This window comes from Lindgomyces ingoldianus, assembly GCF_010093535.1.
Source record: "Lindgomyces ingoldianus strain ATCC 200398 unplaced genomic scaffold BDR25scaffold_5, whole genome shotgun sequence".
Taxonomy (NCBI): Eukaryota; Fungi; Ascomycota; class Dothideomycetes; order Pleosporales; family Lindgomycetaceae; genus Lindgomyces; species Lindgomyces ingoldianus.
This window is the reverse complement of record NW_022985166.1, coordinates 1142668-1168323: the sequence shown is the minus strand read 5'-3', so window position 1 is coordinate 1168323 and position 25656 is coordinate 1142668. Positions and strand designations below refer to the sequence as shown.

The 25656-nt window shown below is 49.0% G+C and overlaps 12 protein-coding genes across 12 annotated transcripts; 9 read left to right on the top strand and 3 right to left on the bottom strand.

The window, feature by feature from the left end:
- Positions 1-99: 99 nt before the first annotated feature.
- On the top strand, positions 100-4188 carry BDR25DRAFT_310757 (uncharacterized protein; the record flags this gene model as incomplete). Its single annotated transcript, XM_033691179.1, has 2 exons — positions 100-442; positions 503-4188. The coding sequence occupies 2 exons, from the start codon at positions 100-102 to the stop codon at positions 4186-4188; spliced, it is 4029 nt and encodes a 1342-aa protein (XP_033552207.1).
- Positions 4189-4303: 115 nt separating this feature from the next.
- Positions 4304-4747, top strand: BDR25DRAFT_102151 (uncharacterized protein). The gene has a single exon (XM_033683459.1). The coding sequence runs from the start codon at positions 4419-4421 to the stop codon at positions 4713-4715; it is 297 nt and encodes a 98-aa protein (XP_033552206.1). The 5' UTR covers positions 4304-4418; the 3' UTR covers positions 4716-4747.
- Positions 4748-5150: 403 nt separating this feature from the next.
- BDR25DRAFT_102147 (vacuolar-sorting protein-like protein snf7) lies at positions 5151-6402 on the bottom strand. The gene is made up of 3 exons (XM_033683458.1): positions 6015-6402; positions 5754-5958; positions 5151-5614 (listed from the first exon to the last, which is right to left on the bottom strand). The coding sequence occupies exons 1-3, from the start codon at positions 6196-6198 to the stop codon at positions 5332-5334; spliced, it is 672 nt and encodes a 223-aa protein (XP_033552205.1). The 5' UTR covers positions 6199-6402; the 3' UTR covers positions 5151-5331.
- Positions 6403-6541: 139 nt separating this feature from the next.
- BDR25DRAFT_213385 (uncharacterized protein) lies at positions 6542-6955 on the top strand (the record flags this gene model as incomplete). Its single annotated transcript, XM_033684751.1, has 2 exons — positions 6542-6627; positions 6676-6955. 2 exons carry the CDS (start codon positions 6542-6544, stop codon positions 6953-6955), a joined length of 366 nt encoding a protein of 121 aa, XP_033552204.1.
- A 1399-nt stretch (positions 6956-8354) lies between these two features.
- Positions 8355-11203, top strand: BDR25DRAFT_350744 (uncharacterized protein; the record flags this gene model as incomplete). The annotated part of the gene is made up of 16 exons (XM_033694751.1): positions 8355-8447; positions 8558-8626; positions 8754-9049; positions 9098-9187; positions 9223-9295; positions 9363-9464; positions 9520-9572; positions 9637-9779; positions 9847-10061; positions 10387-10431; positions 10503-10631; positions 10660-10703; positions 10758-10786; positions 10854-10936; positions 10985-11065; positions 11096-11203. The coding sequence occupies 16 exons, from the start codon at positions 8355-8357 to the stop codon at positions 11201-11203; spliced, it is 1653 nt and encodes a 550-aa protein (XP_033552203.1).
- Positions 11204-11238: 35 nt separating this feature from the next.
- BDR25DRAFT_310754 (uncharacterized protein) lies at positions 11239-12617 on the bottom strand (the record flags this gene model as incomplete). The annotated part of the gene is made up of 6 exons (XM_033691178.1): positions 11239-11558; positions 11618-11652; positions 11756-11823; positions 11886-12221; positions 12272-12375; positions 12428-12617. 6 exons carry the CDS (start codon positions 12615-12617, stop codon positions 11239-11241), a joined length of 1053 nt encoding a protein of 350 aa, XP_033552202.1.
- Positions 12618-13905: 1288 nt separating this feature from the next.
- Positions 13906-14932, top strand: BDR25DRAFT_340146 (uncharacterized protein; the record flags this gene model as incomplete). Its single annotated transcript, XM_033693473.1, has 5 exons — positions 13906-14140; positions 14196-14321; positions 14395-14498; positions 14553-14637; positions 14694-14932. Exons 1-5 carry the CDS (start codon positions 13942-13944, stop codon positions 14930-14932), a joined length of 753 nt encoding a protein of 250 aa, XP_033552201.1. The 5' UTR covers positions 13906-13941.
- An 827-nt stretch (positions 14933-15759) lies between these two features.
- Positions 15760-16361, bottom strand: BDR25DRAFT_340145 (uncharacterized protein; the record flags this gene model as incomplete). The annotated part of the gene is made up of 3 exons (XM_033693472.1): positions 16199-16361; positions 15904-16136; positions 15760-15834 (listed from the first exon to the last, which is right to left on the bottom strand). The coding sequence occupies exons 1-3, from the start codon at positions 16323-16325 to the stop codon at positions 15760-15762; spliced, it is 435 nt and encodes a 144-aa protein (XP_033552200.1). The 5' UTR covers positions 16326-16361.
- Positions 16362-17786: 1425 nt separating this feature from the next.
- BDR25DRAFT_301070 (uncharacterized protein) lies at positions 17787-18321 on the top strand. The gene is made up of 2 exons (XM_033689494.1): positions 17787-17831; positions 17890-18321. The coding sequence occupies exon 2, from the start codon at positions 18114-18116 to the stop codon at positions 18276-18278; it is 165 nt and encodes a 54-aa protein (XP_033552199.1). The 5' UTR covers positions 17787-17831; positions 17890-18113; the 3' UTR covers positions 18279-18321.
- Positions 18322-21201: 2880 nt separating this feature from the next.
- BDR25DRAFT_213577 (uncharacterized protein) lies at positions 21202-22000 on the top strand (the record flags this gene model as incomplete). Its single annotated transcript, XM_033684757.1, has 3 exons — positions 21202-21310; positions 21390-21676; positions 21776-22000. The coding sequence occupies 3 exons, from the start codon at positions 21202-21204 to the stop codon at positions 21998-22000; spliced, it is 621 nt and encodes a 206-aa protein (XP_033552198.1).
- A 1098-nt stretch (positions 22001-23098) lies between these two features.
- On the top strand, positions 23099-24073 carry BDR25DRAFT_301068 (uncharacterized protein). Its single transcript, XM_033689493.1, has one exon. The coding sequence runs from the start codon at positions 23479-23481 to the stop codon at positions 23875-23877; it is 399 nt and encodes a 132-aa protein (XP_033552197.1). The 5' UTR covers positions 23099-23478; the 3' UTR covers positions 23878-24073.
- A 371-nt stretch (positions 24074-24444) lies between these two features.
- BDR25DRAFT_322601 (endo-beta-1,4-xylanase) lies at positions 24445-25178 on the top strand (the record flags this gene model as incomplete). Its single annotated transcript, XM_033692046.1, has 2 exons — positions 24445-24689; positions 24770-25178. 2 exons carry the CDS (start codon positions 24445-24447, stop codon positions 25176-25178), a joined length of 654 nt encoding a protein of 217 aa, XP_033552196.1.
- Positions 25179-25656: the final 478 nt, after the last annotated feature.

The window sequence follows — 25656 nt, the reverse complement described above, 5'->3', positions numbered from 1 at the left end:
ACCGTTCAATCCCACTCAAGACACTTGACTCTCACCAAAGACCGGTCGCTCCCACTTAAGACCCTCACGTGGGACTTTCGCTACTCTACCTTCGACAAGATGGACTTGGCGTGTTGGTGTAATCCAATACAGTGTGTGGTTATGTATCAGAACGATGAACAGATGATCGCTAGAACGGAGAGTACCTCAATCGGGATGGTGGAGGCTGAGTGCGGGATGCCGATTACCCTCGGAGTTGAGGGTAGCGACGCAAACGCACGTGCCGTAGGCTTGGGCCGGGATTTGCCGCGTGCGGAAGCATCAGCCTCCCGGCCTCAACACTTGCATGGGCCGACAACGCCGACCAACAACCTCGACATCTCCATCGCCGACCCCTTCGCGCTCGACCAGCTAAATCACTACGACCAATTCGGTGACCCTCGGAGTTATTCTGATTTTGCAGGTAGGTTTCTCTAGTGCCACTCCCGCGGAGGCGTGGGCCACACTCCTGACCGCTGCATAGATCGCACTGCATCCACTACAGACTTCAACACCTGCAAGGGCCACATCCACGGACACTTCGAACTCCACACCCACTTCGTCATCCGCTCCAGCTCTGCCTTACACCATGACGGCGACGGCATGGACGACGTGAGCGACCCACTGTCAGAGCACAGTGGCAATGCGCCTGCGAATAACCATGTCGCGCCTTCCGACTCTGCCATCGCGCCTGCCACCACCAACACCGAAACTCCCTCCAAGCTCGACACTATGGAAGGCGCCCCCCCCGTCGACTACCCATCTGGTTTCGCGGCTGCCCCGCTCGAGCAGCCCGTACACAACACCACCCCCACTATAGACGACCTCCCAGAGGGCCCCCTTCCCGGCCACCAGCCACTGCTGAACAATAACAATATGTCTGCCTTTGCGCGTCTGCGATTCCCCGATGGCTCTTATTACATGCACACCTACTCGGTTATACTGGGTCGCAATCTCACACTGGCCCACAGAGACCAGCGCCGTCTCGCCTTGGCCAAACGCTACCACGAACAGGGCGACGACAAGCGCGCACGCGCCGCGCTGGAGGGTAGAGGTAGGAAACGGAAGCAGGTAGTTGGCTCAGCCCGCAGTGTCGTCAGCGAGGTAGGCGGCATTGTCAACGCCCCGATGGCCGCTATGCCCCAAGCGTACCAGCAGCGCCGCCAGAGCGCTGCCTCTCAATCACTTAGTGGGTCATCTGCTCACCGCCACGAAGATTCCCCTGGCCAGGAGGAACCAGTCGAGCATGCGCCACAGGATGAGCTTCTTCTGGCCTTCTCCGAAGTCCCAGAGCAGGAGCAGCTTAATAGCGAAGTCCCTGAAAATCCGAACGAATGTCCGCTAGTACCTATCCACCCCCAGCGCATCACTGAGCCTACCGGTGCAAGAGGGCCGAAAGGTATCTCGCGACAACACGCAAAGATTGCCTACAATTTCGAGCATAGTTGCTTCGAGCTCGAGGTTCTCAGTTCTAATGGCTTGTTTCATGAGGGCGAGTTCCGGGGAATGGGGAGCACTACCCCCCTGGATCATGGCGACAACATTATCATCGGCTTAGTCCACTTCAACTTCCTACTCCCTGATGTAGCTCTAGATCAACGCGACCGGCGAGACTCATCGTCTCGGCCAATGAGTTTCGCCTTCATAAACGGACAGGGAGAACCCGAAAGCCAGGAAGACATGGACGACTCTGACGGTGAGGAGCTTTACGCCAATCCAAAGCATGTGTTCCACTTCCCGCCTGATCAGGCCTATGATTCTGGGGATGGTGACGAAGACGAGGAGGAGCCTTTTACCCCAGAACCTCACCGTAAGAAGCAAACTCTGAAGTTCAAGATGCCTAAACACAAGCCTAAACCGCAAACACCACTTCCGCAGTCTCGGAAACCTGCAAAGACGGAGCGTGCACGCAAGGCAATCCGCCTTCCTTCGCCTCCAAAACCCCCTACGAGAGCCCCTAAAGGAAATCCGAAGGAGACTCTCAAGGAACAGAAAGAGAAGGCAAAGGCCCCCGCAAAAGAACCATCCAAGGAGAAAGCTAAAGAGAAACTGGAGCCAACCAAGGTCGTCAAAGACGCCGGTCCAACCCAACCGAAGAGGCCAGCTATCGAAATACAAGGCTCCTCCGACGCTGAGGAAGGAGTTATTACGAAAGAGTTTGTTGCAAGACATGGTCTTTCAGACATTCTGATTGGGCAGCCCTTGGTGAAGCGGAAAGGTCCAGGTCGGCCGCCTAAAGACGGGATGATGTCGAAGCGACAGCGTTCTCAGCTTGCAAAGTATGGCAAGGAGTTAGAAAAGGCACGAGCCGCGGGTCTCGACATAACGGAGCTATCCACTCCAACCACCAAGCCAAAGCCTGCACGCCCTCGTAAAAACTCGACGCTGGGCGAGGATGACGATGGAGATATCAGAGAAACAACAGAGAAGACCGGGGGCGCTGCAAGCCCTGAGGAGAAAAGGGCTACGAAACCCAGCAAGCCTACGAAATCACCTTCTCCCCAAAAGAAGGAATCAGATTATACGGAAGAGCAGCTGCAGCGACCTAGCCAAAACTATGTCGTGCTGATTCATGAGGCAATATCCAGCACTGACAACAAATGCATGAACCTCCAGCAACTCTACACATACATTGAGACGCATTACCCATATTACAAGTTCAGGACGTCGACAACTGGATGGCAGTCAAGTATAAGGCACAATCTTATTGGCCATGACGCTTTTGTAAAGGGGGATAAGGAGGGCAAGGGCTATCAGTGGAAGCTCGATCCCAACGTCTCCATTGAAAAGGAGAGGCGGAAGAGGCAAGTCAGCCCGCCAGTTGTGAACCAAGCACAAAGACAAGCCTACTACCCTCATCCAAATGGCTATCCACAATACGCATCAAATTCCTACTATCCACAGGCCCCACCTGTAGCTCCTCCCAACGGCGTACCACAAGCTCCTGCTCCAAATGCCGGCCCTCGCCTTCCACCTAGCCTCGCGCGTAATACTACGGCCGAGCCCGCGCCGCAAGCCAACACCCACGCGTCGCCGTATGCGTCGCCGTGGGCAGGAGGGAAGAGCGTCGATGGACAAGTGAATTCGAACCCTCCGCATCCATATCCCACTGCCAACTCACAATCTCTTCCCGCGAACTCAGTAGCGGCATCGAGCGGCCAGTACGGTGTTTTGATGCCGACGAGCGGCCCGTACACTCCCTATGGCGGATATTCCACGGCAAGTCCCTATGGCAACCAATACGCTACGGCGGGAGCAAGCCCTTATATTAGCGCTTCCGGTCGGCCCTACAATTCAACCCAAATCACGAGTTCATCACCAAATGTTCCGCAGGCTACCTCTGTTTCGTCGCCACATCAGTCTTCTCAGCAGACTGATGTATCAGGCCCTAACCATCTGCCAAACCCCCGAAACTCTGGTCGATACCCGCTCGACATCAGCGAAGAAGTAATTCACCAACTTGAGGCCTTCCGAAAAACCTTTATCAAGGAATCTCCTGACAAAACACATGCAACTCGAAAGATTGACAACACAATCAAAGGCTTCGTAAGACCAGATCAAGCAGCGAATCTCGCGGTTGACGAAAAGAACCTTTTGGCAAGCCTGCTCACTATCCCGGTACTAAGAGATGCTTTCATTTCTCCCAGGGCGGAGGATAACAAGCAGGCCGCGTTTATTAAGGAGGAGCGCAGGGGCAGCAGCCAGTCAATGGCAATTGACATCGAAATGAAGGATGCGCTAACGACGACTGCTGCCCAGATATCCGCAGCTACTACTGCTGCTTGCGACGCGGCCGTCGTGGCGGCATCCAATCTGTCTCCGACTACCTCATCCTCGAATTGGCCCATCGACATTCCCTCGTGGCCCTCCCAGCCACACAAATTCACACCCGACATGGCCGGCCTCCCCCGCTCAACATCCTTCTCCATCACCCGGCCCCAAACGCCTCAAAACGCCGCACGACCCAGTGTCGAACCCCTTACTCCCGTCCCAGGTAGCCCTGCGATCGGAACCACGACCACTGTAACACCGACAACGGGTGGTGGTGTCAAGCGCTCTTTTGAGGAGATTTCCCGCAACGATGATGTAGGTGCAGGTGCCAACGGAAAGGAAAGGGAATCAGAAGAGCCAGTCACAAAAGTCCACCTCGTTGGGTCTTTCAAAACTTAGTCTCCTCGGCGCTATCATGGGCACAATTACGTGGCACGGTCATAACGACGGATATTACTCTTGTTGTCTGTTTGTGGAGTCTGTTTCTATAACCTGTTCTCTGCGGGTGTGGCGCATATACATATACTCTAGAGTATCCCTTATCCGCTCCCAACAAAAGCTTGTTTTCATTCACCTTCTTACGCACGCACTATTTTCGGCAGTTATTTTCATGATCGAGTTGGAATATTATGTGGAGCATGGCGTTTTCTGTTATGTTATCCACTGTGCACACAACAGACCAGACGTTCCCTACACTCTTGGTCTCAGAGTGTGCGGTTAACATATGGGATGGGATGGAGCGGTATACAATTGGGATATATATTCAGTACTGGTATAGGCCGGTATGGATGGATTCCTGTTTTGGCTCGGTCCCAGTGATGCGCCAGGGAAATCACGGTTCAGACGTTGCTTGGTCCCTTGAGGAGTTGGACCGGGTCAACTTCGACAGGCTGTGTATGGAATTATGCAGGTCCTGTAGTGAATGAGGTAGTGTCTAACCCACACGATTTTAGACAAATTACTTTAAACACAATGATGATGATGGTGATGATGCAGTAGCGATTTGACGAAGTGAACATGGTATATTGAGGTGATCTGAGCCAGAAACCAAAAATAAAGAAATCTACATGATAAGACAGCTGCTCCAAGTACAGCGAAGCAAGAGACCAAGCGAGACCACCGAACGCCAAATACCGTGTAGAGAATCGAGTCGAGTTGGAGGAAAAGAAAAGTTGTGGCATGAAATCCGATCTACACAGTAGTTGAAGTCCGCTGCCGATCCGTAAGCCGTCCACCTATGCCGTACCGATCCTTCTCGATAGCGTTGATAATGGAGAATTTATCGTCGGTGGAACAAGGTTGCTCGACCGGGGCGGATGAGGATGGAGGACCGGCTTAGTGGGGAGTTGAAAGTCGCTCATTGGAGGGAGGAGGTAGAGCCGCTGTAGTTGAAACCGAATTAGTCGAAGTCGAAGTGCACCAACCGCACCAGGCCACACGCGCCCGAACCGTATGCCGTGATGCTGTCGAAATACCTGAACCACATGAAATGCCATGCATTAACCGCACCATCTCGACCTAGAGTCCACGAAGCACATGGTCTCACATGGCCATTTCGGCCTGCAGCTTCCGTAGCTCTTCCTCCTCGTCCTCTTCCTCGCGCTGCTTGCCCTTTGGCTCGTGCTGTGCGGCTGTAGGCAGCCGCCCGACTTTATCTCCCACAGGTACATTCCCGGTATTCAGCATCTGCTCGTCAAGGCTCTCTTGTTGCAGTTGCTCGAGTTCTTCATCCAGCTCGTCTTCGTCGACACCTTGGGTGCCAACAGACTGAGTGATGGCCTCGCTGATCTCCTCGCCAATAGCGTGCTGCTCGCGGAGGTCTTCCCTATGGATTGAACACTAACGTTAGCGTAGTGAATTTGAAGTGGTTGAGAATGAAGCTGCATGTTCGGAAAGCGGGAGGCTGGGACTGGGGAGAGGGGGGGGTGGATAGGGAGCGATGGGGGTTAAGAGAGGTTGCGTACATTGTCTGATCGACCTTGTCGATAGTCAGGCCAGCGTGGATCTGCTTCATGGCGTTGCCGGCATTCTTCATAGCATCTAATGTCTCCTTGTTGATGTTGGCTGTCTCGATAGAGTAGATTTCTCGCTCTAGGGTCATGATCTGCGCTGAAGTCTGCTCTAGGGAGTGCTCAAACTGCTTTTTGCGCCGAAGCGCCTGTTTTGCGGCTGGCATTGTAACGCATTAGTCTGAGTAGCAAGACCTAACAAGTGACCAGACATACCATTCTTGTTTGTCGAAACATACTTCCGCGCTAGAGCATCCTGCTCATCCATTTGGTTCTGCAGGTGCTTCTCCCTCTTATTCAGCATCTCTAGCTGTCCTCGAAGCTGGAGTATCGCTTTCTTAGGCGCCTCTTTCGTTTTCTGGCCACCCCCCCCAAACCAGTTTAGGCCCCAGCCAGACATTATGAGTGTATAAAAACAGGCCGGAGGGCCTTCAGGATCGAGTGCGGAGATGGAGGGTGCAGGTAACCTTTAGGTGGTGGATGTGAGATGAGCGCAGCGTGGGAAGATGTCGGCGGCAGAGCACAGTGAGTGGCGACCTGACACAATATGGTTCGTTAGCAGGAAGTTGTGGTGGGAGCACCTGTTGGGGTTGCCTGGAGGATGAAGAGGTTCAAGGCCCACCGATGGAGGGGCCCGATGATGTCGGCGGGCCGTTGGCACGTGCGTGGCTTGGCGCTGTCCGGGCCGGAGAAAGGGTTTCACCGGTGAACCCGATTGTATGGAGGCATCTGTTCACGCGAACATGTCCGGTCCGCTACCATCGAGACTCGTGTTGCTGTCTGAACTGGAGAAATGCGCACTAGGTGAAAAGGTCCGGTTTCTAGGCTGGTATGTGCTGTCTTGGGGCCTTCTCTTTCCCAGCTAAGAAGGTGCCAGCGTCGATGAATATGTTGTGAAGAGTGCGACGCTTTGCCTCAAGCACCCTTATCCTGGCCCCTCTCCCCCGAAGATAGCGCGGGTCAACATCGACCATGTCCTCGAGTCAGTCAAAAGCTGTGAAATCGACGTCGGGTCATGGCTCAATGTCATTGGGTACGTGGAGGCCCGCATGTCCCACGGTGTTGGCGTGCAAGCTGTCACGGTCTGGAGTGCGGGCAATGTTGATTTAGATATGTACCAAAGAGCCGTGGATGTGAGGAAGGCGGCTAGACAGTGACAGAAGAGATATGGTGGGGAAGGACTAAGACGCAGCAGCAGGTGGGGTAGTTTTCCATCGCTCTTGAAGAGCAAGCAGCGGTGAGAAGGGATAGCGAACCAACTCCAAGTTCTTCAGGAATCTAGTATGGGACCTGCTGAATCACCCTCACTCTTTTCGGTGAGAGTGGGACTGAGAGTGGGACTGAGAGTGGGACCGAGAGTGGAACTGAGAGTGGAACTGCGAGTGGAACTGAGAGGGAAATTGTGGAACTAAAGATGCCGCGTGGGACTCCACACAGAGCCCTCGTGGTTCTTTTCCCCAGCACTGCCAATCCAGATGTTCTTGCAAGCGCACATCTACATTAAAGAAGCCATACCTCGATGTCGATTAACTCAACCAGGAGGCTGCATTGTTCACCATCACATGCAGATGGTACACTCTCAATCAATGCGAGGAACCGTTCGTCATTCCGCCACTACTATCACACCCAGTCTGTGTTCCGTCCTCGCTGTAAGCAAATACGGTGTCTGAGCAAACATCAAAATCACAGAAGCATTGAAGCATTGATTTGTGGACGGGAACCCCCTAGTTAGCTAGAAAAAGTCGAAGAAAAATGTAGGTAGATCTAGACGGTAAGGATGATGCTGTTGGCGCCGTTCTGGAAATCGATACCCACCCCGAAGCTTTGAGTCGACGGGCTGTTCTCTGGGCCATTGTATCCTCCTTCTCAATTGCCTGCGGAACTCATTATTGCAAGAACACGGCAGAACCCAACTCCGAGTACGACCCTCAAAGGCCTGATAGACTTTCGAGTCTTCGTTCTTTCGGAGACGTCGGCAACGTTCGAGCGGGCCTGTGGATTTAAAAGTTCTTTCCCAGACTACGATGCGCAACTTGAGATACAATTTCCAAGCATTGACGTCGAATTGCAAGTGCATTTGATTACCCCGAACTCTGCTCCATTCGAAACATGTGTCCTCCAGTAGCTCTTTTGGCAGCCATGCAGCCCCAGTACATGTGTACAAATGCGCTGTAGGCAGTGTAGGCAGCAAAATATTAAATTTTCAACTTACTATTCTACTACTTCTTCTCTCCCACCCCCTCCTCTTCCATCTCCTTTCCTCTTATCCTCTTCTCTTCGTCCTTCCCTCTCTCCTCCTCTTTGTCTTCTCTTTTCCTGTTCTATAAATTTATTGTTAGCCTACCATAATTCACAATTAAAAGTGGAGAGGGTACCTGCGTTCTTGGCGGCGAGGGTTTCGTTAACGGTGGCTGCAGGGGAGACGTCCGATACAATCCACTGATTAACCAAACATCACGAAAGACACGAAAAATAGGGTAAGGATGTGACATACAGTTTGTGGCAGTGGGCCGGGTGGTCTTACCAACCATGGTGTGATGGGGATACGTACCTGCTATGCCTCAGCGTGTTCATATTGACCAGTTAGCTATTGGTTACTTCCATGACTCCAACCGGGGGTCATCCTCCTTAACCCTATCCGAAAAGCATGTTCGTGGCCTAATCAACAACACCCTAAATTAGTAAATATTCCACACGCTCCCGATTTTAATTTTACACCTTGGCAGCTAATCCAGATCAAATTTTAAACCCTCCCGCAGTCCATTACATGGGTTCGAGTTCCTTGTTATCTTAGTGCCTTGCAAGCAAATTTTGCGCACTTTGAGAATGTAACTTGATTCTCTCTACGTTTGATCTATAGGCAATAAGCATGGGCTGATTTCTCTTAGACATCAGATTAAGAAAACCGCCTTCTCATTCTCTCCCTAACTTATTCGAGTCGAATATGATATTTAGAGCCTTCACATTATCGCAATCCCAGACTATACAATCTGGCAGGCTGCTCAAGCTAACACAATAAAGCTGTTATGGTTTACTGTCGACCGCTTAAAGAATGATATTGCTGCCACAACCCTTAGGGCAATATCCTTGCCCCTTTCTCTGTTCTGGCCCACAAGGTGTAAGGCCTTCGTATTAGCACTCTTTAGCACTATAACGTTCAACGAATTATTCCTTATGACGGCAGTAATTGCCTTTCAATCATGCAATAATTCTAACAATTCTTCATATCAGAACAGATCTTGCGTCATAGTGTTACCTACTCTCCTAATTCAGATTTGAGTGCCAGGTCCCTTCCTCAGTCTCAACCCACCAGTTAGCGGACAATTGCAAAGAGAAAGGTGGAGGCTAGGTTCTTTCGTTCTTTTGGCGATGGCTCTCACGTTCATTTGGTAAAAGCGCGGAGCTTGCATGTGCATCCCTGCAGGGGCGGAACCTGCAATCCGTTGGGACTAATAATGTATGCGCTCGAAAGCGGCTTTATTGCAGGTTCAATGGACGTAACCACGCAAAGAGATCCCGCAAGCATAGATATCTAGGTTAAGAAGGGAATACCAGCCTATGCAGACTACAATTCTTTTCCTTATCTTAAGCGGGCCTACACTTAATCTTCTCTTCATTGCGGAAAATCACGCTTCGAGCCGCATTTGTATGTTGTTTCTGAAGCTAGTGGAGACTTGGAAAAGAGCTAATGGATCGCTATGCCCACAGGGTGCCAAACAAGTCATTTACGCGTAGATTGCACGTCGTAGAACCACTCATTGCGGCGGTGTTTTTGTCACAGCAGGTATTATAAGATTCGATTCGATTCGTGCTAAACGCTCCACGTTGCTACCATGAGCTCCCTAACATTAGGGCTGTGCGTCGTCGTAGAGGGGATACCAGCTTGTTTTATTTTGACTAGACATAGGGTACGCCTTCAGTCGTTCCCTACTTCTCAATCCCAGAACTTCCTCCATCTTATAATCTTATTCCGAAGAGTCTGTTGACGAATTGGCAACATCAATCATTTTAAATCCAGCGAATGAATCCACCTCCTCCGGATCCCCAGTAGCTACCTCCAGGCTGCAGCTGCAGGAGCCGGAACCCGACAGTGACAACCACAACAGTAGGATAGAAGCCCGTCACCGCAACAACTCCATTAAATCTCTTCCCTGGACTACGCGAAGGATACCCGAAATTGACCAGCAGAATAGGAACTATGCTAGAAATTGCAATGTTCAGGCGTTTCGGGATGCTCATTGTACAATATCTCCTTTACATGCAGTAAGAATTAGTCACCCTCGAAAAGAATTGAAGAAACTGGAAGCCCCAGACAGCTAAGAAAAGAATGTTAAATCCATTAAAGTGCAGAAAATAGTGAGCTATGTTCTTTCCAGTAATCTCTACCAAGAAAAATAGGACATGTATCAGATCCTGAACTTCTTAAGGCTATTTCTATAGCTTTTTAACGCACTGTTGGCTATTACTAAAGAAAATTATATATCTTAAAAAACCTTTGAAGAGTCCCAGAAGGCATGTTCAAGCACAGGGATAAGTAGCTTATTACTATTCCTTAAACCTCTAGCAAGGAACGACGAGATGTTCTCAGTTCTTAAAAGAGTCTCAAAGAATCTTTGATACACTATCTGCCCCTGTGTAGGATTAAGAAATTTCTCTCTAAATCTCCCCCTGAAAGAGAAATGATGTTACATCTACATTTTGCAGAAATTTACAAACTTCCTTGCCTTTCAAATCCCAACTAATAGCTATGCCACAAGTTTCTTAATATTGCAGTTCCTCACGGAGTTGTACGGGGCGAGGCACTCTGGGAAGGTGAGCAGAACCTCCGAACAAGTGATGTTCCTTTTCTCAGTCCTCTCAGCCGTTCATTGGCTGTGCTCTCACTAGGTGGGCATCAACCCCGGCGTCAATTTAGCAATCTGAACCGCTGCCTTCTATTATTAAAAAGAGAGGATTTAGCAAACCAAACTTCATTTCATTTCCTAAAAGTTCATAGTTCTGGACAAATCTCTAAGAGAGTTTAAACCCCTGAATCTCAAACTACCTACCACTAAGAGATTGAGGGTAATTCGGGTGCTACATCTGTGCGCTTACTCCTTAGAGTGTATTTGACCTCAAAATCCGAACTCACCTTTAAGGTTTATCATTGGCTCAAACTAATCTCTAGCCCCACGTAACAAGACGAGGGTCTTTGGCTACGGGTGCCATGTTTGGTCGCCCCAGGCAGATACTGGAAGCTAGATAGAAGCACTGAAAGCATCGGAAATGTCAAATATTTTGCTAACACAGATTAGTAGGTATTCCTCCCCCTCCAATACATCATCATTCCTTCACTCGCTATGTCTTCAATGGGTGCAAAATCTATTTCTCCTCTAATTATTTTGAATCCAACAAGCTCCAACTAACCCTCTCACAACACAAAGAAATAAGATTCAAATTCTCAAATTCCTGTCCAAGGCCTGTTTGATGCAACCGACCCTCCGCTAACGGAAAGACCTTCTTTAGCTGAATTACTCATTTTGTCATAGCTAGTCTCGTTATGCTGAGCCAGTTGACTGTCATCGTCGCTCCGAGAGCTTGGGAACGAGCCTGATCGAAGTGAGAACAAACTTCGGACTCCCCGCACCACGCTGTCCACGGAACGCTGTGTGAATAATGACCGCAGGGTTGGGAGGCAACATGCGATGATTGCGATGGTGGCTTCGAGAGTGAGGTAATATACCTCGTTTGTGAGGAGGACTTTCGGGAGATTTGGGTTAGCTGGGAACATGGGCAGAACACGTGAAAAGGGTTTGGGGGTTATGGGGTGTTCTACTTACGTTCTTCGTCAAAGGAGGGGTCGTATCCAATCTGTCTGATCCAAATCATAACAATGAGTCGAATTAACGACGCGCAGGTTGCCCTTAAAAACCAATCAGTGAGTAGGAGAGCCCAGCGCTTTCAAGAAAGTGGCGTACAGAATACCAAGGAGGAACACCCCCATAACCGCAATTTTCCGTCCCCATGACAAATGAAGTTTCCAAACCTATCGCGTTACCAGTTAGCAAAAACCCCAGCAATCCTGCATATTACTCAATGCCAACTTACAAAAGGTATCGGAATCAAAATCGTAATTGCATCGGTAACGAAATCTCCAATCGCAAACGCATATCCCACGTCTAATCCGTTAATACACATTCCCTCTGTGGCCACATCATCTACACTAGAATATATTGCCTCGAAGTGTACTCCACACATGAACATGAAGACAAAACATGACCCGGTTGCCCATAAGGCGATAATGGTGATCATGGCAACGGTGATGATGTTGCGAGAGTTTTTGTAGTGCTTGTCAACGACGAAGAGGCGCCGGTAGAAGAATAGGACGCTGAGTTTGATAGCGCCGAGTAAGGGGGCGACTATGCAGAGGAAGGAGTACTCGAGCTGGGGATAATTAGTTTTGGATGGTGCTGATTTGTTCTAGATAGTTTTACCTTTCTACTTGTCTCTATTGTCCAGTTGCTAGCATCGAGCGCAGACCGGGTTTGAAGCTCAGAGGCAACGGGGGTAGGATACCCTAGCGTTTTGGTTGCCAGACCTGGAGTCGATTAACCACACTGCTCGGATTTCTCCCACTTCGAAAGCATTACCATAGAGCATTATAGAAGCGCAACCGAAAACTAGCAGGAGGCTTGTTGCCGTAAGCCAATCATCTAGTTGAAGCTTCTGCTTAAGCCGCCGTCGTGCGGCGAATCGTAGAATGACAGCAATTATGTCGAGTACCAGGAGAACAATAACAGTCCCCCATATTGCCTTCGGTGGGGGAGGTGTTGTCAACATAGCGGAAGAAAAACAACTCGAAGCGATGAATAAGTGAATGAAGATTGACTACCGAAATGCTAGATAGCCTATGTTTTCGTAGTTGAAGCACCGGTACCAGCAATCTACGAGTTCCCCCATTCCAAGTCAAGTGTTATATCAAGATTCTAAGCGCTTCGCCCCCAAGGGGATGGACTACCACGAACAACTTCCAAGGTTCACGAGGCGGATTTTTGCTAGTGTGGAGAGCTTTCTGCAACGCTGACATGAGGTTTACGAGACTAAAGTGGAAGGATCGAGTTTGGAGAGTGCACTTTATCTGTCTTGGCAGGGATGCAGCGTCAATACCACATTTGGATCTCAACTTTGCTTGTTCATTACGAGAGAGCAACTTTGTCAATCGAACCGTAAATTACCATCTCTGGTCGACTAGGCGGGGTACCATGAGAAGGTAGAGACTCTATCGTGGATTTGCATGGCAATAAGTTACTTCCAAGTCGAGAGTTTTGCATTGCCTGCGGATATTCTCCAGGTACCGCTACCCAAATCAGAATCGTCCACTTCCTCCACCCTTTTTTGCAATCTCTCCTTTGGTATAGTACCTTTTTATATGGCAAACCCTTTTAAAATGCACACCTTCCTCCCATCTGAATCTCCTCTCCACGTGTGACTACCAAAGTTGTTAGTCGAAGATACTCAGATGTGATTCGCAGCCTAGCTAACCATGCTTGACCGCCTCACAATCGTTTGCGGTGTGAATTTCATACTCCATCCGAACTGCCTTGATTAGAATGGAAGACTTCAATGGCGGAGCGGCCCTTACCTCGCAGCGGCGCTGCCGTGGCTGGCAATCCAACGGCCATCATACCGAGGAGCAAACATAGGGGAAGCATATCTCAGAAACCGGGCGGAGTCCGAAAATGCTGGATGGAATGAGGAGGATGTCTCGGGAAAGGAGTCGAAGCAGTGACCTTTGCGTCGGCCATGTACGTACGATCGCCTCGAGTAGATATATGCAGCGCATTGAACACGCCATTCATGATTGTGGGGAATCTAAGCGCACCGCATGCATTGCCTTGGTTTTTCGATACACTCGGGGTTCCGTGTTGATCTTGCAGTGGCGAAGCACTTCAAGCGAAGTGATCGAGAATGGTGGTGGGGGCGAAATATATGCGCGAAATATATGTCCTAGTCTCTCGGCCCGTATACCCCGGTGATCCTTGGCGGCATACTCCTTCCAAAAGGTCGAGGGCTTGTGGAGGCAGAAGATCTTCTGAAGATATTTTCGTGCAGCCACGATATCCTATGTTGACAATGTGTGAGTAAATCCACTCAGCCGTACAGCATGAAACAAGAAGAAGAGCATCTCCTAGACCACGAGTCCGACGTTGCACACACTTCTCTTATATCGGATCACAATTCAAATCGTTCTCCCTGGCTCACTGCATACTTTGTTACAATTCATTTTCTCCTCTTATGCTGCTTTGCTGTGGCGGTTTCTTTGGCGACAGAGAGCCTGCGTAATAGCTTGCCTTATACCATCTGTAGGTAGTCCAAGTGCCCAAATTGCCCACCACAAGCTAACGCATATTCACCAAGTCCCCGAACTTCAGTCGCTTCAATATACCGTCAAATTCGAGCACGCAACAAATCACACCCAGTACAGCGCATATTCAGGCCCACCGAATGATGTCAATGCGGTTGCATGGGAAGCCTTGATTGAACGTAAGATTTCCGTGACTTTGGAATATTATCGGCTGCTAAAGGTAACGCAAAGCATTATATTTCAATGCCACAGCATTAGAGCTCCAACATGCCGGTATCCGACCCGAAACCGCGGTTAAGGTTAAGGACGGGGGGTTCATTGCGGCGTTGGGCGTGTACCACGAGCTTCATTGTTTGGTGAGTAAGATTCTTGAATGTCTATTGCAGTTACTAATGCTCTCTCCGTTTTAGAATAAGTTGCGATACTTCCTTTACGATCGCTTCTCTATGCCTAACGTCACGCAAACTGCCCTTGATTATTGGACAGACCACTTAGGTCAGGATTCCACTTTCTCAGCTATATGAATGAAACAACTGATACTGTGGTGACAGATCATTGCATAGAGGTCCTTCGAATCTCTCTAATGTGCACAGCAGATCTCAGTCTTTATACGTTCAGCTGGCCGGACGATCCGGATGCGATTTTCCTGAACGCTCACTCCAATTCCCCGCGTAAATGTGTTAAATGGGAGCAACTGGAACGGTGGAGCACGAAAAGAAAAATCTCGTTATCACCAGTACTTCTGAAGACGGCTCCGAACAAATCCAATCCAAAAGAGGACAGCATATGATTACGCAGTTGATGCTGAAATGGTGGGAGTACATCGTTTATGCTGACTACTTCTTATTCCAACCCTGGAATTCGCGTTTGAGGGACTTTACTAAGTGTCAGATGTAGGGATGTTAAGAAATGTGAAGTGTCGGGGTCGCTAGTGCGGGGGGCAGTGTAGACATTGGGTTCCAGCTGGCTACTAAACAAGATCAAATTCACGTCTTTCATATCCTATGTACTAGCGAAAGACAGTATCGTATAATTTTGTGCCTAGATCTGGAGCTTATGAACTTGTGGGTACATCATCGACGTCCGGTCTTGGGATCTATTCATGGTTGAAAAGAATGAAAGCTTATGATAGCCTTATGCGTTTTATGCGAGGACTGGTGTGATTTCAATTTGAGTTGGATTGAAAAGGATTCAAATCCCTTCAGGGTACATCACGGAGGTGAAGGAATCATATTAGTGGCAACCTTTGAATGGTAGCTAGGCTGATGGCAAAAATGAACAATTTGAGGACAGTTTTCAGAAGCGAGAGCCCGAAATAGACTATTCGTGTAGCAAATAGTTGCGATTCCGTGCTTCCTTGGTAGATTCTATGCCAAAGGTGTATTTCAATGACTGAAGCCTGAATGCCCAATGACCGACATCCCAAGCCGTCCCATATGCGCGTCGCTGAGGGTCAACGATATCCAGTTTCAGCAATCTCAAGCATAGCCCCACCTTCTTCCAATGGCTCTGTTGACCCTGTCCATCCCAGTGCCGTCACATTGCAATTGGGAAGCCATCTACGTCCTTTATACGGTCAACACCCCGTTACACTGAAGCAAAGCTGAAAAGGGAAGCTTACCACGAATGCGATTCTTCGTGTTCTTTGTGCACGTCTGTATTAGTTCGCGCAGCTCTGTAGCCACGAACTTGCTACTCTAATATCAGTCCACGCTCAATGAGCCCTAGATTTACTAACCATTTGAATGTCGCCCGATATACCTGCTGATTTCTTTCTGTGAAATACATATTCACCTCAGTTCCACCTGTTCCCCCGATCATGGCAACCACGCCTGCTCCGCTGTTAGGAGGACGCTCGAGCGTGCAGTCCTGATTTCCGCCACCAAGCTTCTCGAGGAAGTCTGCGATCGCATAGCCTTCTGTACGGTAGCCACCAATGCTGTCGGTACCATCTCCGTTGCGTTCGCAGATCATATCCTGGTATGAATTTTGACCTGTATTGGAATTAGCTGAACAACGCTCAACTAGTCTAGGAATTTTTGAAGATGGGACTAACGTTTAACATCTTTCCAATGGGTTTCGGACAAGGTTTCCACGACTAGTCTCGCTGAGCTAGTTGGAAAGGCACATGTCGATGAAAAGAACGACACCGAAGAAAGAAGAACGAGCCGCTCTGTCCTCATTTTGCTGTGCTAGTGTAACACGAATTTGGGTCTTTGCAATACTGACCTGGAAAGACTGGACTGAAAAAAAAAGAAACGGGCCGTGACGTTAAAATCAACAGTTCGAGTAATCATAGCTAGAAGGCCGTGGGGCCCCGGTCCGCGGGAAGCGGTGGGTGGTGGGGGTGTTAATATTCCGCATCCCTCACAGGCCTAATATATGCACATTAATTACGAAGTTGCACAAGGCAGACCTAACAAAATTGGAAGGATTTCACCTGCGCATCCACGTACAGTATGGTACCTCAAGTCTAAACAAAGAATTCATTCCCTTTAACGCATCTGAATCATATTAAAAAGCACCATTTTCCGATGCAGAGAAAGAAATCTGCCATTGAAGGAGAGTCTTCCCAATCGGGGTTTTCAGCTCTGAATGGATCTAACAAGAACCTCGCGGGGATGTTTTCGACACCGAATGAGGTTCAAGTTTGCCTGTGCGTACATGCATAGTGAATTTGGAGGCATTGAGTGATATCAGATGCTTCAATTGCAAGTAATTCGACTTGCGAAATTCCAAAGCAAGAAAGACTAAACGTAGACACCCTGAGCAGTATATATAGTCAAATCTGGACTCTTAAGGAAGTAGCATGAAGAGTTTAGGTAGAAGAGTGAAGAGCGACGAATGTTGCGCGACTCAGTTTCGCCCTTTAGATCATCCGAGGCCCGGGCACGTGATTCCGAGGCACTGACAACCACTCCAGCGCTACGGCCTTTGGCACCTTGACGAGATCGCGCACCTCCACCGAGCCTTGCCTTTCGCCATTATCCAGCCCTATACTCTAGGATTCTAGTCACAAATTCCACCAGTCTAGTCACTTACGGGTCCTCTACGGCCTTTTATCCTGGATCTTTTATCTTTACGGAGAGTGGTAAACCACCGAGGGATAGAAAATGTGGCTTTCACATAGAATAAGACGATGATCGACGCTAAGGTATGGTGTGGAGGAGCTTTCTGAAATGGTTGAGAGCGCGAATCATCGGAGAATTTAATTTGAAGGAGATCTGGTAGTAGACTGATATGTTGATTGATAGGGTTGAGACCTGTTATCCGATGCCTGTAAATATCTTCAGCTTCCTTGAGTTTAACTCTTCTCAGTGACGAATGTTTTTAGCATGTGGAGAGGTATATGGCCTGTCTCAGGTCCCCAAATCATATCGGTTGCTGGCATCGCCTACATGGTATATGTGTAAGCAGGTGTGTGCGTCGTACACTTCCGACGAGTACATTCTCTTTGCCTTCTTTGAGAAGGTTTACGACGGTCCACTAGAAGACCTTACCCCTTTCATCGCCGACCTGCATTACTGCTTACTGGTACCCCTGTCCGAGCTTGGTCGGGATGCTGACGCATCATAGCTTTTGTTCCTAGATTCAACAACTTCGCCGCCTTCCACGCCCCGCGTTCAGGTCTGCATCCGTCGTGTGATATACTCGGTTCTTATATGACCTTAGGGTACTAGAATTCGCGTGTGAGTTCGACATCCGTTCTGCAACATTCATAGATATGGACTCGTCTAAAGACTTTAGCATTCTTTCCGTCCCAACGCTTCTCACAGCTCTAGCCCTGTACTTCGCAGTCGAGCTCGCTCTCCGCTCCGCACACAAAATATTTAATCCTACGTTCTACGCAAAAGAAATCTCCCTACAAAAAGACAATGCTTACTTCGCATTCTTAATTGGCTGGCTCATAACCCTCTGCTCCACACCGATATGCCTCGCAGCATCTTCCATCTCAGGTCCACTATCAAGCAATGCCCCCGGTCAAATCTGCATTCTCTCCCGAGGAACACTTTGGGCATCTGAGTTCAGCCGTCTTTCTCATTCTCCTTGGTACATATATCATCACTTTGCCGCTCTCGCGGAATTGGTCTACCATCTTTCCACGCCTAGTCTGCCGATGGAACCCGTATACATAATCTATGCCAGTCTTGCTACCGAATTGTTTAGCTCTGCGAGCTGTGCGCTTAGCCATCACGGATACCACGTGAAGAATAGCAAAGTGGCGATAGCAGTGCAGAAATGCAACGCTTGGGGTTTGATGATTCTTCGGGTACCAGCCTGGATGTATGCACTGAGTTACTTAAAAGAACTGAATGAACCAAGACAATTCTGGAGTTGTACCGGAATCCTAACCGTATATGGTATTTTCATCGCAAAGATGGTGTTTAATGAGTGGGTGAGATTGCAGATCCTCACGACCCGGCGAACAGAAACCGGGACAGTGGTTGTGAAAGTTGCTAGCGTGACGCTACATGCCTATGGACTGTTCGTCACTATGGCATACACACTCTCTACCTCTCTCACTCTCAAGTTGTTTGCTATTACTTCCACAATCGATTGGACAACTTCTCATTCCGCCGCAAAACGACTCATCAGCCAAGCGTTCCTCGCTGCTTCTATTGGTGCCCGACTTCCGGATATTTTACTTCGTCACGGAATTAGTGGTCTCACGCCTCGCGGGTTCCTATCCACCACCGGCTTCTGGTTTCTGTCTGGGTTCTTGGCCGCAATGTCCACAATCTTGTTCTCGCCTTACTCTATTCTGACCGGAGAAGATAGAGAGAGTCTACTTGCATGTGCCTCTATAGCTATGCTACTTGGCGAAGCCGTTGGACGAGTGGGGTGCTACTTTGGCGGCTGCTGCGGAGCCAGGAATCTCATTATAGCTCCGCTTGTCTCTTCAGCTCTTAATATTGGCGCTCTCGGAGCGGTGGTTGGAATGCTTCTTATAAGATGCATATCCACTCGTCAGGCTGGAGCAGCTGCGTTGGGTATGAGTGCGTCCATCCGAGTCCTTGTTGACGCTCTACGCACCGACATCACTCGCATTCGCGGGCTCGGCATCCCTGTGACAACGGTCTTTGCAATATGCCAGCTCGGTTTTGCAACCGCATGGTTCAATAATGTCTACTAGGCTGGTGTTTCATCTAGAACAGGAATCGAGGCGGATATCTTCGGATATTCTTCCCTAATCCAAGCGCTTCTATATCGCATCCCACTCACCTCAACCTGCGGGTTAGGCAAAGACTCCATAATGTCGGATGTTCCTTCTCTCAGCATTCCATTTACCTCAGCTTGTGACTCAAGCGAAGACGGTGTAGAGCCTATTGCTGTTGGACTTCCTTTTGCCTCTGCATGTGGCTATGGGGAGGATGGACTAGATATCGTAGCCGCTGGCCTACCGCTCACAAGCTCCTGCTCTTCGGGTGAATACTCTACGGAAACCGGTATTCTTGGTCTTCCTTTGCTGGAGGCGTGCGGAAATGGCAAGGAAGATGTGACACTAGCAATGGCTGCTGGAGGGCTTGGGGTGTCACTGATGCGGAATTGTGGTGGCAGCGAGGGTAAATCTGAGGACTTAAGCTTGGGGATACAAGCGTGTACAAGTAGTGAAGACACTTTGATGGCTGCGAGGTTTGGGGTAAGTGTGATGAGGAAAAAATGTGGTAGCTTGAAGATTGCGTAGGTGAGGGAGTGAGTAAATTGTGGAATTTATTCTAGAGACATTCTGGCCTCGAGGAAAGAAGAATCTCACGAGACTGTTACGTATGCTCTATGCTTCCAAGATCGGTTCGGAGACGGCCGTGTTGCACAGAAAGTCAGGCTATGGAAGAAAGGGGCAGCTACACCGGAGTAGAATAGGCCGGACATAGTATAGGACATATATTCTGCTTAATTCTACGCCGCACTCTGCCTGTTTTTAAAACCAATAGCTTTTACTGGACAATTCTACAACCGAGACGTGAAAAGCGACTTTGTCACGTGACTAATCCCAGCGCTTCCCACATACAGCCCTTCACTTTCGATTCTGCATAATGAACCAAAATGGGCCCATGTAGAAAGGAAGAATAAACGGTTTATTTAGACGCCTCCAAGCCTTTCATCTCTCCTCTTCCGTTAACACCTTCCACGAATGGCTGTGTTGGGCAAGTCACACCACCTCGTATAGATCATGCCGTCAATATATAGGCCAGACACCTCCTCAGCCTCGACTCCACATTCCAAGAAATGATAAATATAAGCACCACCTCATCCGTAGCACAAAAGATCTGCTAACGCAGAACCACCTCGCCTCCAGATTTTCGTAAATTGAGACACGAGAACCCTATCAAACACATATTACGTTTCTCATCTATTACCGCTGCCAACCCAGGTATCTCCGATCGCTTCACTACATTATTGGTGCGAACGAAGGTGGGCCATAGGAAAGTAAGACCCCGCTGGGACGCTCAGCTGTTAGGATAGCATTCCACACCAGACATTACACTCCCCTCCGCATTTGGCAGTCACCTCATGACCAACTTTCCCAAGCCACCAGCTGAGGTTCTTCTCGCATATGTCGCTCTCCATCCGACCGAGATCGTTTTCGCGTTCGCCAGTTACACTACCGCCCAGGACTTCAAATCACACTACTACGGTACTGCGCATCACACTTCCGATGGCCGACACCTGGTTCAGCTCCCCATACCAGTTGGGCTGAAAGCCGTCCGCCCCACTGTGGATGGAGATACTGCGTTTGAGTTCTCCGACGAAGGCCATGCGAGGGCCTGGAATGAAAGAATAGGCGGAGTCGGGAGATGGGAGGGTGATGGGCAGAAAGGGAAGGAGAGAAGTGGGTTGATTCTATACTTAGGGTGCAAGAGAGAGGGAAATTGATGAGACAGATGAATACGAAGGTTTGGGAGGTGAGGAGACGGGTGTGTGGAATGTCATGAGATTGGGCGGAGTGGGAGGGCGGAGGAGGGGTATAAAGAGGAGGCCAGGGAGAGGAGATGAGGGGATATTTCGATAAGCAAAGTACCCTAACCATCTGATATCATAAGAGATCTGAATCCTAATATGCGCTTTCTTTCCATCATCGCGGCCCTTTCGGCTTTGGCGACTGCTTCGCCAGTCCTTCACGCTGAGCGCGCGGACACTCCTGATCCCAACCAAGTCTATGTCGAAAGTACGGCTTCCCTTCTTCATCCATCCTTTCTTGGATCCCCTTTTATCTCAATCAAGTTTCTTTGTTAACTTCTATATAGAAGTATCTTGGGTTGGCACTGGCTGCCCACCAGGCTCCGCCTCCGCCGAACTTGCCGAAAGTGCAACGGTCGTCTCTCTCGGTTTCTCCAAGTACGTGGCCGGTACTGGAACTGGCATGGCAGCTTCCGATGCTCGCAAGAATTGCGACGTTCGCATCACCCTGCACTTTCCGCAAGGTTGGTCTTGGACCGTTGCTACGACGGACTTTAGAGGTTATGCGTCGCTCCCGTCCGGATGCTCCGCTAAAATGGGAGCGACTTATTTCTTCTCGGGCCAGTCGAATGATGTAAGTATTGCTGTTCTAATTTTGCCCTTCCGTCTTAGGGTTTATATTTTTCTTTTGTCTCTTATTCTCAAGGGGGCGTTGGAGATTGACAAGGTACAGGCTTCATCGATGCTCACCTTCAAAGGCCCCGTGGACAACAACTACCGGATGACAACATCAGTTCCGACGGAATCTCTCGTTTGGGCAACCTGCGGTGTCACCGGGCCTCTCTTCAACGTCAACTCGCAAGTTGTGGTGACTTGCTCTAAGGATTCGTATGTAGGCGTGGATACTCAAGACACGAAATTCTCAATGCTGCTCCATCTCCAATGGAAGAAGTGTTAGACGTGTGGCCATGCCAATCGAGGCCAAGAGGTAAAACCAGGGAATTGAAGGAGCTAGCAGAGGGGATTTGTGGGACGCTGAGAAGTTCACCTCGACATGAGCCAGTGAGCAAATGTAGGAAGTGGAAGAGTGCGTCACGGGGCTGAGTTGGTACTGTCCTTCCGAAGTTCATGCGCTATATCTCCGCTCCTTTTGCAAGTCATTTGGAATATTCTGTCCTTGAGATACGCAAAGTTTTCCTTCCGAAAGTTTTGGCTTGGTGCCGACCGCCGAGTCTGACCGCTCGTTCGCTCAGCGAAACCCATGTTTCTTATCACTTTGATCCCCGTAAAGTCTACGTTTGTTTCAGATAAACCGAAATGAGTACAGTAAGACAGATGCGGCTAAATTTTGTTCCCGTAACTCGCCCATGATACAGGATACTGTAAAGAGGGTGTAGATGAGTGAAATTGTGGTGCGTAAGCTGGAGGATGAACATCACTCCTCCATGCCACAGCCTCTACAAATGATACCACTCGAGCGAGTGCGGTCATGATAACTGGCGGTATATTGACCTCTCCTTCCACGCCGTCAGCCTGTATCGTATTCACAACGGCCCCTGACCTTCCGCGATACTGCTCCGTCATCCAAGACATGCAATTTCTTCCAAGTCAATACATCAAACAATCACGCGGTGGTTGTTGAGAACTTCACCCCAGGCATTTTGGCTCTCGGGCTCTGCATTACTTGGTTACCTATTGGGGTTGCAACTCGGCTGAGATTGTCTTGAAACGAAGAGGTCATAAGGTTGGAGAATCTGAGTCAACCAACCCAAGACTATCTTATCAATCCGCCAGCAAAAATAGCAAAAATCTCTTCTTTTCCTCTCCGCCTTTCCACGGCTCGTCCGCCGGCCCTCAAATCTTGGCGTCAGCAAGCACAGAACATGTTGTTTTTCATTGTTGTGTTGTCAGCATGCGCCTGATTGGTGGGTGCTCGTATTCTCTGCCCAATTGGGGAAGATTTCTTAAAGTTAGTGGCGCGGGCGAGGCTAAACATAAGCTTATATTTTTCTGTCATCAGAGGCTGCGCCACAAGTTTTGCTCAAGTCAGAAATTCGTCGAAGTTCGTCATCTTCCCACCGACTCGTGAGGTAGCATCAGGGCGATTTCCAAGAAATGGCTAAGCTGAATCACCAGCGGAAGCTGAGTTTCCTCTCGCCTTTGAGATCTGTGAACAGGCTGAGCATCTTCTGGAAGGGCTAGGTAATCTCACAATCACCCTACGGCCGATGCTCATGTTTCGAGGTATAAAGGCCGTCCTCAACGCCGCCGAATATCATTTTCATCATCACCTACTACATCACAACAACTTCCATTCCTCTTTTCTATTTCCTTTTCATTTTCTATCTACGTTTCTTCTCATATTTTCTTGAGTCATTCACTCAATATATCTCTGTACCTCAACCCACAACTTTAATCCACCACCATCCAATCAAAATGAAGTTTACTCTCGCCATCGCTTCCACTCTCTTCGCCACTGCCATCACGGCAGCCCCGCGCATCCAAAAGACCCGCCAGGTCATCTTCCCAGACATCACCGTTTCCGTCATCAACGACCAGACTGGCCTTAGTGCCGCCGTCACTGTTCCCTCCGATGGCACCGTCTTCCCAATTCCGATGCTCTTTGGGGGCACGGCTCTCGACAACAATGGCAATATCCTGGCTTCCAGCGCCCAACTAGTCACTTTCGTCGAAAACGTCTTTTGCTCTTTCAATAAGGGAGATCTCATTATCCCGATCAACGGCAAGGACAAGACTTTCGCCGACCTCGATGGAAACAAGGACGCTGCAACGCCTATTCTCCTTAACGAATTCACTTTCCAGTGCCAGGTTTAAGCGCTCCGATTCAATAATCGAGTAAGAGCATGGAGTGAGGTGGAATATGGGAAGATGGTTGTCTTGCATTTACACGCGGGTGTTTTGTTGCATTTTATGGGTCTTGCATAGCGTGGATTAGGGCTGATTTGAACTTTGCATATATAAACATCTTCTTTCTCTCATTAATGAAACATTCATCATTTCTTATCCGTCACTAGTCTCTCCGGCTTCCCCCACTACATAGTGAGCTCGCATTGCCCATCCCAACTATTTCCAAATGCCACCATCCCTTCAGCCTTCCCACGATTTGCTCGTCCACGACATACAAACAATATCTGAGGATTAGTATCGCCTTGGATTCTCAATCTAGCTAACGACAGATTGTAGTTTTATTGCGCTGGCTCGGCGAACTCAAAATAAACGATGCTCGAGTGGGGCTTCCCCAGATTATGCGCGGCAGTTTGGCATGCCGGTAAATATAGTTGCTTCACTTTTACCGAGCAACACCTTAAAATCATTGCGCAAACCCAGCCTACGGAACAAGTAGAAGACAGTTCCCCGGTACCTTGGGAAATCGCTCTCACCATGTTCGCAGTCCTCTTTCTAACTTTCTCCGCCCTTGCTGGTGTTCTTGGATTTCCAGGCCAAATTAATCAAAGAAAGGAGAGCATTTCCGCAGGCACTCAAGCTACCTTCTATAATTCCTTCTGGACCGACGGCAAAGCAAAGGTAACCTACAAGAACGGTCCCGCAGGCCAGTACAGCGTAACTTGGGACGGGAACGGAAACTTCGTTGGGGGCAAAGGGTGGAATCCTGGTTCAGCCAGCAAGTAAACGACCTTCTTCCTTTTCTCTAATGCGCTCCAGCCTCTTAAATAATTCTAAAGCATGAGCGATTAACTATGTGTAGGGTCATCAACTACACCGCTGACTTCAATCCTAATGGTTACTCCTACCTCACCATCTACGGCTGGACCACCAACCCGCTAATCGAATTCTACATTGTGGAAAACTACCATCCTGACCATGAGCCCGCCGCGCCTCCCGAAGGCGAAGAAAAAGGTAATCTCACGAGCGATGGCAGTATGTATCGGATTCGCACAAAAATGAGGGTGAATAAGCCAAGTATACAGGGAACGACGACGTTCAGGCAGATCTTTTCAGTGCGGGAGGATTTGAGGGAGAGCGGGGAAGTGACTGTGGCGAATCACTTTAAGGCATGGAAAGATGCAGGGTTAAAGACCGGCAGCATGAATTATATGATTGTAGCTACGGAGGGGAATAACAGCAGCGGGGATGCTACCGTTACGGTGTATTAGGCTGCTCTTTCTGACCTATGATGAGTCAATCGGTAATCGCTATGTTCTTTTCAAGTTCTTCTCACTTGCATTATACTCAAGTCTACCTTTTGACGAGGTTTATGAACATGCCCTTCAATTCTTTGGCTTTGTCCCGGAGCTCGTTAACCTTCTTATCTCTTTTATCCCACTTTCCCATCAAATCATCTATTTTCACATCCCCAGTCGTCAAGCTTATGTTTGAGTTTGACAACACAACTATACACATCAGCACCAGATGAAGATGAACGAACGAATGCTGCTCGGGCCAGATTGGTCACAGTATTTCGGCTGGTGCATATCTAATATTAGCTTCCATACCATGAACAGATCAGCCCAAACCTTCCAACGGAATATTTGTTGCTGGTATATTTATGATACAATCTTCCATCCTACCAAAAGATGAACATAGCGCGGCAGGCTAGGCTATTTTTTAAGGGCCTGTAAGTATATATGTAGT